General features: G+C 42.1%; 1 protein-coding gene across 2 annotated transcripts in view; it reads right to left on the reverse strand.

Annotated features, from left to right (window-relative positions):
- Positions 1-1786: 1786 nt before the first annotated feature.
- The window catches only part of plod2 (procollagen-lysine, 2-oxoglutarate 5-dioxygenase 2), a 170094-nt gene continuing 155424 nt past the window's right edge, over positions 1787-16456 (reverse strand). For both annotated transcript variants that reach the window (XM_060834529.1, XM_060834528.1), the window contains 4 exons: positions 15187-15291; positions 14521-14667; positions 12109-12234; positions 1787-3638 (listed from right to left, as the gene is read on the reverse strand). In XM_060834529.1, coding sequence (XP_060690512.1) covers positions 3483-3638; positions 12109-12234; positions 14521-14667; positions 15187-15291 — 534 coding nt within the window. In that variant the 3' untranslated portion in view covers positions 1787-3482. The remainder of the gene's footprint in view (positions 3639-12108; positions 12235-14520; positions 14668-15186; positions 15292-16456) is intronic.

Genomic DNA, 16456 nt, shown 5'->3' on the forward strand with positions numbered 1-16456 from the left:
GGAAATGTTTATGAAATCTGAGTAAGAAAGTGTGTCCTAGTTCAGAATTCTCTTGAGGTTAACATGAGGTTCATATTAACATGATGATTGCAATGATATCATATATTTCAAGAGGGTTAGAATACAAGAACAGAGATGTAATGCAGAAGCAGTCTAAGGTTCTGATCAGACCACAATTGGAATATTGTGAGCAGTTTTGTTTTCCCTATTATTCAGTCATGGAATGAGGGTGTCGCTGGCTACACAGCGATTTATTGTCAATCCCTAATTGCCCAGGGGACAGTTAAGAGTCAACCACGTTACAATGGGTCTGGAGTCACACATAGGTCAGGCCAGGTAAAGATGGCAGTTTCCTTCCCTAAAGGACATTAGATTGGTTGTTACGGACAATGCATTAATGGTCATCATTAGATTCTTAATTCCAGACTTTTATTGAATTCAATTGCTATCTGCTGTGGTAGGATTTGAACCAAGGTCCTCATAATGGATCTCTGGATTAATATTCTAGTGATAATACCACTTGGCCATTTTACCCATACCTAAGGCAACTTTGGAGGGGATTCACTGAAGATTTACAAGAATGATGTCAGGCAATGAAGACTTGTCATATGAGGAGAGGCTGAGAACTCTTGGTCTGTACTCGATGGGGTTTAGAAGGATGAGGGGGGACTCTAATTGAAACTTATAGAATACTGAGAGGCCTGGATAGAGTGGGAGTGAAGAAGATGCTTCCACTAATAGGAGAGACTAGGACCCGAGGGCACAGCCTCAGAGTGAAGGCATGTCCTATAGAACAGAGATGAGGAGGAATTTCTTCAGCCGGGTTTGGTTGGGGAGGGGTGGGGTGAATCTGTGGAACTGGCTCCCACAGAGGGCTGTGGAGGCCAAGTCATTGAGTGTCTTTAAGACAGAGACAGTTAGGTTCTTGATTAGTAAAGGAATCAAAAGTTACGGGGAAAAGGCAAGAGAATGGGGTTGTGAGACATATCAACCATGATTGAATTATGGAACAGAATTGCAAGACCGAATGGCCTAATTTGGCTTCTATATCTAATGGCGTTAAGGATTACCTAGTTATTTTCACCTTGCTGCCTGTGGGAGTTGGCTGTGTGCAGATGGACTGTCAGGCTTCCTTAGTTGGCTGGACAGCTGGTTTGTGACGTAGAGTGATGTCATCAGCATGGGTTCAATTCCCGCACTGCCTGAGGTTGCCATGAAGGTCTCTCCTTCTCAACCTCTCCCCTCACGTGAGGTGGGTGACCCTTTGATTAAACCACCTCCAGTTTCTTGTTACTTTCTAATGAGACAGCTGCTCTATTGTCCTCTGGCACCATGGCAACTTTATCATTTATCACGTTGAATACATTCACAAAGTACCTAATTAGTTTGAAAGTGTTTTGGAAAGATCAGGTGTAATAGAGGTACGATAGAAATACACTGTGCAAGCTGACTGAGGGTTTTCTCAGCCTGCTCTGGAGAACCACAGACACTTCAATTAGGGTTAGACTGAAATTCCATCCCAGAAATTAAATAACACTTTGTAAATCCATCAAGTTTCTAATGCAACTTCTCCTTAACTAAATTAATCAAATTGTTAAGGCTTCAATTTTTAAAAAAATACTGTATTCCCATGAAATAAAAGCATGATACTGACAACATGCAAAATTTTCAATCTAATCACTCATTTTCTGTACCTTTAACAGCCTTCATTATATTTGGCAACAATAGGTGCACAAGCACTTTATGCTCAAATGGTTTCAATTCATCAACAAATAAACACCAAATATAATTTTCATCATATTATTTTTATTTAAATTTTAGAACACTTGGCAGAATAAGTTAACTTTGCCCTCCACAGGCAGGTTGTGCACAGTACACTGTACTGTGGCCACTGTTGTGTGTTTTTGTAGTTTCACTGAGGATACTTGGGCTGGTTAAGTATCACTGGTCTAACACTACAACAGAATATAAACTGCCCAGAGATTTAATTCTTCAAACAGCGACATTTGAGTTGTGTGCACAGTAAACAAGCAAGACCAAAGGAAATCCTTTGTACAATACATGGGGCACCGGACCATCTTTAACAAACAGCATTTCAGTTTGGTGACATTAAACCCGCTGTGCAAAGATTTTTTTGATTTCAAATAAAAAACAAAGTAGGTTTTGAGACGAAAAAGACAATTAAAGCAACTAAAATGAACTCAGTTCACTTTCAGGCATTCATCTCTTCTGAGAGCGCATAGTCATTGTGAGTAACTTGCTCTACATAAGAGCAATCCTATGCAGATTGATATTTGATTCAGGTCAATCTGCTTCTCTGATCATGGCACTAAGGGACTGACCTATTACTCCTGAATAGCACATAGTTTCTGCTTTATAAGTAAATACTGAAGGCTTCACTCACTTGTTGCATTTCTCATGTACAAGTGTAGTTGTTTTTAACAGACTATATAAACTAGGGTGTAAAAGACAGAAAACACTCCAATCTGGTCTGTAAGCAGACTAACTGTATGCCTATCAGGAGGATTGTCCCCTGTACTTGTATAACATGAGGTAATACCACTCAGTATCACTGGGCTTCAGAAGGACTGAAGTGGTAACTATTCAATAGCGAAAGACAGTATCTTAATTGTCATGGTGGAACATTTTTGCCTGCTATCCCTTCTCACTTCCTTTAAATCCAAAATACCTAGGCTAAACACGCTGGGGCTGTATTCCCTGGAGCATCAGAGGCTGAGGGGTGATCTTATAGAGGTTAACAAAATTATGAAGGGCATGGATACGGTAAATAAACAAAGTTTTTCCCTGGGGTTGGGGAGTCCAGAACTAGAGGGCATTGTTTAGGGTGAGAGGGGAAAGATATAAAACAGACCTAAGGGGCAATTTTTTCACGCAGAGGGTGGTACATGTATGGAATGAGCTGCCAGAGGAAGTGGTGAAGGCTGGTACAAATGCAACATTTAAGAGGCATTTGGATGGGTATATGACTAGGAAACGTTTAGAGGGATATGGGCCGGGTGCTGGCAGGTGGGACTAGATTAGGTTGGGATATCTGGTCAGCATGGATGGGTTGGATCGAAGGGTCTGTTTCCATGCTGTATGCCTCTAAGACTTATGACTCTATAAATCAATTAAGTTTAATAGAAATGTGATTTTTAAAAATGATATATTCTTCCATCACAAGGAAGGTTCAGCTTTTGTTTGTAATATTTTGGGGTAGAAATTCATCTCCAGTGAAAGAGCGAAAATGAGCAATATTGGATCAGCAGCCTGTATTACTCAGGACATGAGATACTTAGCTCAACAGAACTCAATATCAGGCCCTGCATAATGAGCAGCTAATCCAGTATCAGTCATTCTGCCTCACCGTCCGAGACAAATTTCTATCCCATTACATCATGGATTGAGGAATCGGGTGCTCAGGAAGTCAACCCTCTTAATCATATTTTGAGTGTTCACGCAAATGCAAGGTCATTAAAGGTCTATGGGTCAACAAAAGACACGGCAATGTATCGCGTTCCATTTGTAGTTGGAAGCCCTTCGTGAAGATGAGTTAGTCTTCCTGGATGCATAAAACTCCAGCCTTTCCTGGGGGACTCGACAGCACAGTTATATCGATGGAATTTGCAACCTCCACCCTGGAATGAGAAAACAATGTAAACTTTCTACATGTTTAAATACCTCAAATGTATTCCATCGCACAGTGCTGGTGACTGATTACCACCTGATCACGTGTTAAATGTCATATACAGACACTCTCTCAAAGGCAAAACATGACATTCTTCAGGATGTAGGATTGCTCACTGAGCTGGAAGGTTCATTTCCAGATGTATCATTCCAATTCAGCGAACAAATCTACATCCAGAACCTCAACCTGAGCTATAAATCTTCTCAAAACTTGCTATGACATTCTTCAACTTCTTTGATTGTTTTACATTGGCAGCAAAATGTGACAATTTCTGCAGTGGATATAGTACATGAAATCTATTTCGGGGTGGCATGGTGGCTCAGTGGTTAGCACTGCTGCCTCACTGCACCAGGGACCTGGTTCGATTCCAGCCTCAGGCGACTGTATGGAGTTTGCACGTTCTCCCGGTGTCTGTGTGGGTTTCCTCCGGGTGCTCTGGTTTCCTCCCACAGTCCCAAAGATATGCAGGTCAGGTGAATTTCCCATGGTAAACTGCTCATAGTATACAGGGATGTGGAGGGTAGGTGTAAAGGGGTAAATGTAGAGTAATAGAGTAGGGGAAGGGGTCTGAATGGATTACTCTTTGGAGGGTTGGTGTGGACTTGTGGGGCCGGTTTCCACACTGAAAGGTTCTACGATCTATTCATCACAAAAATAAATCCTTAATGGTGAAGAATAACTATGAAGATCAACTTTGATCCTATTGCAGTCAAAACTAAACCAGAAACAAAAACAGAAATTACTAGAAAAGCACAGCAGTTCTGGGGAATGGTCACTGCACCCGAAACATTAATCCTAATTTCTCTCCACAGTTGCTGCCAGACCTACTGAGCTCTTCCAGCAACTTCTGTTCTTGTTTCTGATTTACAGCAACCATAATTCTTTTGGTTTCCAAAACCAAACCAAGACGAAATGGGAATTAGAAGCTGGCCAATGATGGCTGATTGATTGATTTATTGTTGTCACGTACCAACATACAGTGAAAAAAGTGTGGTTTCACACACTCTACAGGCAGATTGTAACATACAAAGTGCTCCAGGGTGGCAGAACGGAGTGCAGAATGCACTATTACAGCCGGAGAGAGAGAGATAGAGAGAGAGAGAGAGAGAGATCAATTAACATTAACATTTAAGAGGTCTGCTCAAAACTCTGAGCTTTTTGTAGCAAGATATATAATTAAAACCTTGGGTTGTCTGGTGGCTCAGAGGTTAGCACTGCTACCTCACAGCTCTAGGGACCTGGGTTTGATTCCACCCTCAGACGACTGTCTGCGTGGCGTTTGCACATTCTCCCCGTGTCCGTGTGGTTTTCCTCCGGGTGCTCCGGCTTCCTCCCACAGTCCAAAGATGTGCAAGTTAGGTGGATTGGTCATTTTAAATTGCCTGTAGTGTTCAGGGATGTAACCATGGTGGGTTAGCCATGGGAAATGCAGCGTTACAGAGTCTGTGTGGGCTGCCCTTCGGTGTGTGAACTTGATGGCTTTTGATTCTAACACCTAAGTTATGATTGTTTTGGATCATTAGTGATGTTGGACAAGTGTTTATTGACCACTCTACTAATGGCAAAATAAAGTATCTTCCCATCCACCTTGTCTATGCCCCTCATAATAGGCACCACCTCGAGGAGGTACCTTTGCGATGTTTGGTGTTCTGAGGAAAACAATCCCAGCCTAACCTTCCCTTATAGCTCTCACTGTCATGCTCAGACACAGTCATGGTAAATCTCAGCTGTATCCTCTCCAACGTAACTGCATCCTTCCAGAACCTCGCTCAGTTCTCCATTGTGGCCTAACCAACGTTTTACACAGTTCCTGCATAATTTCCCTACTCGGACGTTCTGCACCTCAGCAAATAAAAGCAAGTATCCAGTAAGCCTCCTGAACCACCTTATCTATCTGCCCAGTTGCTTCAAGGGTCTCTACATAAGCAAAGCAAGATCCCTCTGATTTCTAGAACTTTCCAGGATCCGGTTGTTCATTAATCCTCCGACCTTGTTCACCTTCGATAAGTGCATTACCTCATACATTTCTGCGCTGAATAGCAATTGGCACTGATTTGCTCACTCACCCTGTCTGTTGATATCATAGAGTTTAGAGTCAGAGTTTCTAACAGCACAACAAGAGACTCTTTGGCCCATCATGTCTGTTTATCCTATCAATAACCTATCACAATCCCAGCTACCTTCCCTCCAGCTCCACTCCCTCCCATTTATCCCTCAGCCCCCTTGGGCCACCCCCCTCATTCCTGATGAAGAGTTTATGCTCGAAACGTTGACTCTCCTGCTCCTCGGATGCTGCCTGACCTGCTGTGTTTTTCCAGCACCACTCTGATCATCAACATCGATTTCGCCAATTTCCAAATCTCCCCTTCCCCCACCTCATCCCAGACCCAACCCTCCAACTCAGCAACACCCTCTTGAACTGTCCTACCTGTCTACCTTCCTTCCCACCTATCCACTCCACCCTCCCCCACCGACCTATCCCTTTCACCCCCACCAACTACCTTCTCCCCAAGGCCCACCCCCTATTCATCTCTGAGCCCCGTTACCCCTCCACATTCCTAATGAAGGGCCTATGCCTGAAACGTGAACTCTCCTGCGCCTCGGATCCTGCCTGACCTGCTGTGCTTTTCCAGCACCACACCTTTGACTGACTCGCCAGCATCTGCCGTCCTCACTTTGTCCTAGTCGCAGAATTACTCTAGTCCAGGCAGCATCACGGTGAATGTCTTATCATCATCTAGTGTAATCACATTCTTCCTATCATTTGGTGACTAGAACTGTATTACTTCATCAATATTCACAATTGCTACCTCAAAAATAAAACTGATTAAATTTATCAAACATAACCTTCCCTTCAAAAATAGAGTCATACAGAAGTACAGCATGGAACCAGACCCTTTGGTCATCCATGCCGACCAGATATCCTAACCTAACCTAGTCCCATTTGCCAGCACTTGGCCCATATCCATCTAAATCCATGTATCCATCCAGATGCCTATTAAGTGCTGTCATTGTACCAGCCTTCACCACATCCCCTGGCAGCTCATTCATTCCATTCACGTACCACCATCTGCATGAAAACGTTGCCCATTAGGTCCTTTTTATATCTTTCCCCTTCCACCCTAAACCTATGCCCTCCAGTTCTGGACTCCCCCACCCCAGGGAAAAGACTTTGTCTATTTACCCTATCCATAAGGTCACCTCTCAGCCTCCGACCATCCAGGGAAAACAGCCCCAGCCTGTTCAGCCTCTCCCTGTAGCTCAAATCCTCCAACCCTGGCAACATCCTTGCAAATCTTTTCTGAACCCTTTCAAGTTTCACAACCTCCTTCTGATGGAAAGGAGACCAGAATTGCATGTAATATTCCAAAAATACCTAGGAGAAAGTGAGGACTGCAGATGCTGGAGATCAGTTGAGTGTGAGATACTGAAAAGCACAGCAGGTCAGACAGAATCCGAGGAGCAGGAGAATTGACGTTTCAAGCATAAGCTCTTCAACAAGACATCAACTCTCCTGCTCCTCAGATGCTACCTGACCGGCTGTACTTTTCCAGCACCACACTCTCGACTCTAATCTCCATCATCTGCAATCCTCACCTTCACCTAGTAACTAATGGCACAAGCTTTGCATTATGAATTGGTTAGTAAGGAAAATACGCCCATAATAACTATGTCAGGTAATATGGTCTTGTTTCACGCTCCGTTTCTTTTGATTTGAGGAGAGAAAAAGACAGAAGATAATTGAAAGTTGCTTTGCTTGTTGCTTATAATTGTCAATTTCTCCCTGCAAAATAAAACAGCTTAAGAATTTTCATCTTGGTTTCTCTCAGCATATTAATCAGTCTGTCTTTTAGAAACATAGTGCACCATCAACAGCATTCTGTCTGGATGTATCACTACCTGGTACGGCAATTCTACTATTTAAGATTGGAGACGGTTACAGAGAGTGGTGAACTCTGCCCGGACAATAACAAAGGTCACCCTCCCATCTATAGAATCCATCTACCAGGCCCGCTATCAAGGAAAGGCCGCCAGCATTCTCAAAGATCCATCCCACCCTGGCAATGCTTTTCTACAACCCCTACCATCAGGGAGAAGGTACAGAAGTCTGAACACTCGCATCAGCCGGTTTCAAAACAGTTTCTACCCCACTGTTGTTTGAATACTGAATGGACTCTCAAATTCTTAACATTCACCTGTACCTGCGTTTTTGTTTTTACCGCTGTTTATCTATTATTTATTTATCAATGCTACTGAACTCTGTGATCTGCCTGTGTTGCTCGCTAGACAAAGCTTTTCACTGTGACTCGGTACACGTGACAATAAATTCAATTCAATTCAACATTAAAAATAGGATTGTCAAGCCATATGATGCTGTCAGACCATCTAACTCTGTCCCCTGTTCCTGCTTTCTGCCCATACCCTTTGATCCCTTTAGCCTGAAAAATTACGTCTAAATCCTTCTGGAAATCATTCAACGTTTTGGCCTCAATTGCTTTTTGTGGCAGAGAATTCCACAGGCTCCCCAATCCCTGGATGAAGACATTTCTCTTCAGCTCAGTTCAAAATGCCTTGTGTCATATTCTTAGAGGGTGACCCCTGGTTCTGGAAAAAACGATTTTGCAAAGACTGAAGAGAAACCAGGCCTTACAAACACAATGTCTAGTTCACATTACACAGTGAGGTGAGGTTGCTATTATTTCACCTTCTTGACTATGCTGCTGTAGAACTAAATGTTCGACACCAGGCTAGTACAGTCACATAGAATGTTCAGATGTCCTTCAGTCGTGACCACAATCACACCATCTGAAAGAATGTCTGAGGCAGATTTGAAACTTGTAATAATGTAAGTGATATCACTGAAAACAGGATTATAAATCAGATTGTGTCAGGTATCACCCCACGTGGTTGATCCTCTGTCGGAATGGAAACAGAGCTAAAATCTCTCTCAAATAGCAATGTGAAATGAGGCGAGTCTGATTGACTATAACCAGATTTTACAATAATGATGATGCATATCTCATTAAGGGGTTCAGCTCGGTTACTTTAATGTGAGCTGTCATCTGGGACCATGGACGGTGCAGGGAAAAATCAAATCAAAACAAAAGACAAGATGAAAAATCTTCCTAACCATGCAGTAACAAGTCTTATAATGAAATTTAATCGAGACATTTGGACCATGACTGGACTTGATAATGCATTGACACAATAAACCTGAATATGTTTTTCCTTAAAGTGAGGCCTTCGTTTTGACAACAGCAAAAGATTGTTGGGGATCGGAATTTGAAAAAAAAACACTGGAAAAATTCAGCTGGTGCAAGTTTTGACTTGATTTATTATTGTCAAATGTACCAAGGTACAGTGAAAAGTGCTGTCTTACATGCTTTACTTATTTATTAATTCATTTATTTATATTATTTCCCCTGCGGCATTTTGCAAACTCAACACTTGACAATGATCGAATGATCAGCTGTCATTGTTTTCCCCCTCGCTTCCCCCCTACCCCACCCCCATCTCTTCCCGCCTCCTCCCCCTTTCCAGACTGCGCCTTCTGGAGCCAGTAGACTGGAAAATCCACCCAAGTGGAGCACTAAGCACCCCTGCTCGATCCACCAGCACAACCCTAATATGGAAAAGACACCATTGTTTTAATCCAGTTTCTTCCTGCTTTCAAAATTCTCTCTTCAAGTTCACTGTCTGTGACATACACCTAGTGAAAGGCCTTAAAAGGTTAATGTCAGTATAATGTTGTCAAAATATAACATTTGCCTTCTCAGGAAATTTCGCTTTTTACTTAACCAGTGCGTTCTGAATTATCCTTTAGGCAGCCCCTCGATTGTGAGCACATTCTGTTCCGGAGCACGTTCTCAAGGTGATTTAGACATAAATTAGAACATAATGCAGGACAATGCAGCTGTTCCTAAGTCAACAAAACACTTGGATATTTCAGATCTAACAAACAGACATTCAACCAATACATACCGAACATAATCCCAAACTAAATTAATCTCACCTGCTTGCTCCTGGCCCATATCCCTCTAAATCTTTCCTATTCATGTGTCTATCAAAATGTCTTTTAAATACTGTAATTCTACCCAGTTCCACCACTTCCTCATGAAGTTCATTCCACACACAAACCACCCTCCGTGTAAAAACAAAATTCCTCTCAAGTCTTTTTAAAATCTCTCTCCTCAGACCTTAAAAACGTGCCCCCAGTCTTGAAATCCCCCATCCTAAGGGGGACGACAACTATAATGACTCTGTTCATACCTCTCATGATTTTATAAGGTCCGTAAGGTCATCTCTCAACCTCCTACGCTCCAGTGAAAACATCCCAGCCTTGCTTTATAACTCAAACCTTCCATACCTGGCAACATCCTGGTAAATGTCTTCTGAAGCCTCTCCACCTTAATAATATCCTTCCTTCATGTTATTATTTGGCCATCAGATTCCACACAAGGAACACAAAGGTAGGTGTTAGTGTTGCCTATGGTTGGAAGCAGCATAAAATAGCTGAAAATGGTTCACAGTTTGACATAAAATAGCTGGGGACCATTTTTAGCTGACAACAGCAGCTTCTATAGCCTAGTGCTTGATGGCAAACTATAAGCAAGAGCAATTCTAGCATTCCATAAAAGGAGTGTATGCAAGGTAAAAACATTAAGATAGCCCTCAAGGGTCTTGTGAATTACATTCAAAAGAATCCTGTTTAAATCATAAGTCAAAATGCAGCAGCTGCTTCTTTCCAGATAATTTTATGAGAAACAGCCTTGAGGAAAGCTGATGGAAGCCTCCATGCCAGGCTGGTTCAACCTCTGTTACTGAAAGGAAGGGTCTGACCCATCTCAATTCAGAGACTCAGGTAATCACAGCCACAGGTTATACATAAAAAATGCACCTTTAATAAACAGGCTTTCAGGGACTTGACTGCATTCCTATGGATGTTCAGTCTAAGACAAATAGTAGGAAACCCCCTTGCAATTAACAGGGGAGTATGGAATAACTGGGACAGGAATGTGGTTGACTAGGATGTATTGTGAAGGCACAGGGACAGGTGATAAAGGGGTCTGGTAAACATCTCAAGATCATGGGATGATCTGAGCTGTCCATGAACTGATCATGTAGTCACATGATTAATCTGATTAGATGTGCATGGAACCAATTAAGAATATGATTGGTTTGCAACAGCTAAGGTGGGTTGAAACCAACTGTATAAAATGGTGCACGTTTCCCTTTGTCCAGAGGCAAGTCCATGGACAGCCCAGAGGTGCTCTCTCTTTCCTAGTGTATAACAAGAAACTCTTTCATGCTGGAATTGGACCTGTGACTCATTTTGGCATTCTGCCCCACAATGGGCTAGTATCAGAATGAAAATGTGTTCTGAAGAAGAATAATTTTTCTACATACATAAGTCAATCATGAGATATGGGTTATCAGCATTTATTACCCATTCCCAATTGCCCAGAAAGCAGTTAAGAGTCAACCACATCGCTCTAGGTCATAAGTCACATGCAGGCTAGGCAAAGTAAGGACATTAATAAACCAGATAGGTTTTTCCCACAATTGGGAAACAGTTACGTGGTCATCAGTAGACACTTAAGTCTAATTTTTTTATTGAATTCAAATACTATCTGCCATAGTGGGATTCGAACCTGGATTAACAGTCCAAATAAAACTAGGCCAGCACCTCCTCAACAGGCACACACTGTCCTAAAGATTATGACTTCTGGAAATTAAGATGGTAGGGTGCTGGTGTATGTTAAGGAGGATGGGGGGGGGGGAAGGGGGGGCTAAGTGATGAGGAAGATGGTGGGCAATAACCGAGGTAGAGGAGACATGAATGAAAGAGGAAACCCAGGGCTGTTACAATTCACAGAGTTCCCAGATCTCTTTCACGGACAAACAGAATAATCAGTTAAAAACCTGAATGTACTTCCTCCTCCTCTGGCTATTTTCTTGCGAGTAAAAAGTAAAATCTTAAATGTATTTACAAGGAAGGACATAACTGAAAGTGAAATTGGGAAGACACTGACATTTATTCTTTATTCTGTAACAGGGCGAGGTCGTCACTGGCCGGGCCAGCATTTATTGCTCATTCCTAATTGCCCAGAGGACGGTTGAGAGTCAACCACATTGCTGAGGGTCTGGAGTCACATGTAGACCAGACCAGGTAAGGATGGCAGTTTCCTTCCCTAAAGTACATTAGTGAACCAGGTGGGTTTCACAGACAATTGGCAATGGATTCATTAGATTCTTAATTCCAGATATTAACTGAATTCAAATTCCACATTCTGCCATGGTGGGATTTGAACCCGGGTCTCTGGAACATTACCTATGGATTAACAGCCCTATGATAATATCACTAGGCCACTGCCTCCCCAAAACAGAACAAAGTAATACAAGGGACACGTACAACCCACCTGATAGTCTATTCCTTTATTATTTAAGGCGATGTTTATAGTGAACGTGGAGGAATCATGGTGAGGCCTTAGATAAGCCTGTCTCTCTGGTGTATACTTCACAACAAAGTTCAGCATAGCAAAGCCCTGCAACAAAAATAAACCAGCAATATTGAAATCATGTTTGGGATGCTGTGGTGATGTTGGTGTACTCATCGACTATACTTTAATAACCTTCATCTTGCTCATTAATATGAAAATACATTTGAAAAGGTTATCAAAACCAGACATTAATGCATTAAATATTAAGAACGCAGTCTAGATTGTCTGATGACCAAAACATTCAACATCACTTGTAATTTCAAAACGTTACTTCAGAAACAAACTAATATCAACTAAAATCTCAGAATTGATTTGAGGTGCGAGGCAGCCATTCAGCCCATTAGTGCCAGTACCAGCTTGTTAAATAAGCATCATTAACAGAGTGTCAATCTCAGGGTCATTATTGATCCAGTAACTGGAGCAGCTTAGCCAAGTTGTAAGAGAAGGAATAGTTTTTTGAGGAATGGGATCACCCAGTGTGATGATACTGTGGCTTGAAGAGCCTTGTGTTTTCTCCTGGATTCTTTTGACAGAGAGAGATTGGAGGAAAGGCAATGAGTAGTCTATGAGAAGATAAACAACTTGTAAAGCCTTGGAGATTTTAAAAAAAAATGTTAACAATAGAACCAGCCTGAGTGAGTGTGGTCAAGCTCTCACAGAGTGGGGTGGCATGGTGGCTCAGTGGTTAGCAATGCAGCCTCACAGCTCCAGGGACTCAGGTTGGATCCCTGCCACGGGCGATTGTCTGTGTGGAGTTTGCACATTCGCTCCATGTGTGTGTGGGTTTCCTCCGTGTGCTCCGGTTTCCTCCCGCAATCCAAAGATATGCAGGCCAGGTGAATTGACCATGCTAAATTGCCTATAATGTTAGGTGCTATAGGCAAGGGTAAATGTAGGGTACAGGAATGGGTCTGGGTGGGTTACTCTTCGGAGGAGAAAGTGAGGACTGCAGATGCTGGAGATCAGAGCTGAAACTGTGTTGCTGAAAAAGCGCAGCAGGTCAGGCAATGTTTCGGGCATGAGCCCTTCCTCTTCAGAGGGTCAGTGTGGACTTGTTGGGTCAAAAGGCCTGTTTCCATACTGTCGGGAATCTAATCTAATCATGGATTTTTGGTTAGCTTTCAGCAGTTACTGTTGGGGTCTTGAAGAAGTGGAAGATTTTTTTCCCTCCCGCTCTTGGTTATAGCCAAAAGCTGCGAGTTTTCTTCCCGGGCTGTTGGATTCAACATGAGACAAAATCTGTTTTCTGAATTTGCCTTTTGCCAAGGGGTTTGTTTATGAGATGTTACTATACTGAAACAATATAGTTATTAATTATTGTTATAATTAGCAATAGTTACTGTATCCATTATTCAGTTTAGTTTTCCAATAGAGTTAAATTATTCTAAGTTATTCTTTCTTTTGTGGTATTATACCTACAGTATTTAAATAAATTGACTGTTGCTTAACATCAAGGAGTTTGACCCATCACATTGCATCTAAGACACTTTACATTTACCTTTAATATAAAGATAAAGTTAGGATTGAGGCTACCTTCTGAAAATATTTTGAAGGGGTCTGGTGTGGTCCATAATACCAGGTATGATCAACACCTTTAAATACCACTGAACAAACAATGACATTTCTGTGATTTTTGGAAATCAAATTTGGATTGTGATCAGTTATTGCAGATTCTCCTGCCCCAGCATGTTGAGCTCTGATGGGATTTCTGAATGAGCATTAAAGCTGCCAGATTTGACTTATCATTTGGAATGACAAAACATCACCAGTCAAGAGTGACTCAAGTTATATATCATGTCAAACATGAATTAATACCTGACTAAATGGTAGGAAGTTGGTAAGAAATCACATTGAAGAACATGTACAAACCCAAGAGAACATTTTATTTCAATCACCTCAGCTCAGGAGTTCATTGCATGACAGGAAGGCTAAAGTGGCAAGATTTCCATTATGCTTAGTGCAACTGATGAGCAATTTAGGGCAGCATGGTGGCTCAGTGGTTAGCACTGCTGCCTCTCAGCATCAGGGTCCCAGGTTCGATTCCAGCCTCGGGCGACTGTCCTGTGAGGAGTTTGCACAGTGTCTGTGTGGCTTTCCTCCGGTTTCCTCCCACAACCCAATGATGTGCAGGTCAGGTGAATCGGCCATGCTAAATTGCCCACTAGCATTAGTGTTAGGAGGGAAATGGTTCTGGGTGGGTTACTCTTCAGAGGGTCAGTGTGGTTGGGCCGAAGGGCCAGTTTCCACACTGTAGGGAATCTAATCTAAAAGATGGGACATGGGATTTTTTTTATCTTTCAACATTAAAAACTATAACAAGGAGGGTCATACCTTGGTGTGATAACCAGAGAAAAGCTTGAGTGCCACTGGTGCAATATACTCCCGAATGAAGTGGAGCCACACCTGATCCAGTCCAACCTGGGTCATGTGAATGTCATCAGTAGGAACATTCTCATATCCACCAACAAGACGCTTATCCTAAGATAGAACAGATGGGTTACTGGGCTGGCATCTTCTAGATTCACACAAGCTAAAAGAGCAGTTGCTGAAGTTAACACACTACGGCCTAGCGTTCCTGACCAACTTTAGAGTTAAAAATTCTTGGTTTTTGTGACTGTATCAATCTGCACTTTACAGGAGTCTATACTCAAAACAAAATTTGGCCCCCAGCCAAATGACATGATATTGTGAACAAAAGCAAGAGCTAGGCTTCAAGATGGAGAGAGATGCAGAGTAACAAAAGAACTTTGAAGACGAAAACTCTATCCAGTGTTCAAGTGAATTAGTGACTGTACTGTAAAGTGAGCAAGATTCAAAGAGGTAGCAAATGAGGAAAAGATAAAACATTGAAAACATCTTTAAAATGCAGTTGTTAGAGACTAGAAGCAAAACTTGTCTACTCTGATACGAGGGTCATAAAACATGTAAACAAAGTAAGGCTGAGAGAGGAGAAAGTGTCGGACCACGGAACTAAGGCATAAAAATCCAAGATTTCACCTCGTTTTTCCCACCAGACCAAACGCCATAGTTTTCCACTTCCGCCACAAGCTCATCACACGTTGTCTCCGAAAATATCGGGAACCAGAAGACATCTGGGCATGGCTACCAGGCACAAAAGAAGAAACAAAGTCTGTGTTAAATCGCTGCAGTTGTATTCCTCACTGTATGGAGAAAGCTAAAAATTTTAAGGAACTGATCAAAATTACATGGGATTTGAAATCAAATACTTTATAAATCAGACTTTCAAGAGGAGATGGGGGTGGAACATGATTGAGATGTATACAATGATGAGGGGCTTGGGGTAAGGTAGACAGGAAGAAACATTGCCCCTTGGTGGAGGACCCTATAGTTCAAGGGTCATAGATTTAAGGTAAGGAGCAAGAAGTTTAGAGAAGATGTGAGAATAAACATTTTCATCCAGAGGGTGGTGGGAATCTAGAACTTGCTGCCTGTTAGGTTGGGAGAGGCAGAAATCCTCACCAAATTTAGAAAGTATTTAGATGTCCATTTGCGATGACAATGACATACAATGATGTGGAGGTGCCAGTGATGGACAAGGTCAGAAGTCACATGACACCAGGTTCTAACCCAATAGGTATATTTGAAATCACAAGCCTATGGAGCACTGCTCCGTCATCAGATGAAAGCTGAAAAAGGAGTAGCGCTCTGAAAGCTTGTGATTTCAAATAAACCGGTTGGACTATAACCTGGTGTCATGTGACTTCTGATAATGACATACAAGGTTAAGGGCCAAGTGCTGGAAAAAGGGGTTAGAACAGTTAGGTGTCTATTTTTGACTGACTCAATGGACCAAATGCTGTTGATTTTTGTGATTCTATGAGAATGAATTACTATCTAAACTTACTGTTGGCCTTGCTGTTTACACACTGCTGTAATATTTGGAGGTTATTCTAAAACAGTTTCAGTTTCCTTACTGAAATCCTGATGAGGTTGGAAGCATATGAGACAACTCGGACAATGGTAAGGTAATAGAAAGGACAGTGTTATGTCATTTTAAGATCTATGGCATTGTGGGGCAGACACAGAATTCACAAGTTCATCTGCCTAATAAATACAGACTTTACTCTTGCCTCTTCCCACGCCATCCAACACCACCCCCTAAATCATGCACATTTCCCTTTACTGAATATTTATCTGATACTGTAAATTAACACCAGCTATGCTACAGGGTTACAGTGAAAATCCATGGATTTGTGAGGAGGAATGTTTCATTTCGGTTGTCCTGCTACTTTTTGGAAACATGGAA

The sequence above is a fragment of the Hemiscyllium ocellatum genome, chromosome 13 (assembly GCF_020745735.1).
Source record: "Hemiscyllium ocellatum isolate sHemOce1 chromosome 13, sHemOce1.pat.X.cur, whole genome shotgun sequence".
In the NCBI taxonomy this organism is placed as follows: Eukaryota; Metazoa; Chordata; class Chondrichthyes; order Orectolobiformes; family Hemiscylliidae; genus Hemiscyllium; species Hemiscyllium ocellatum.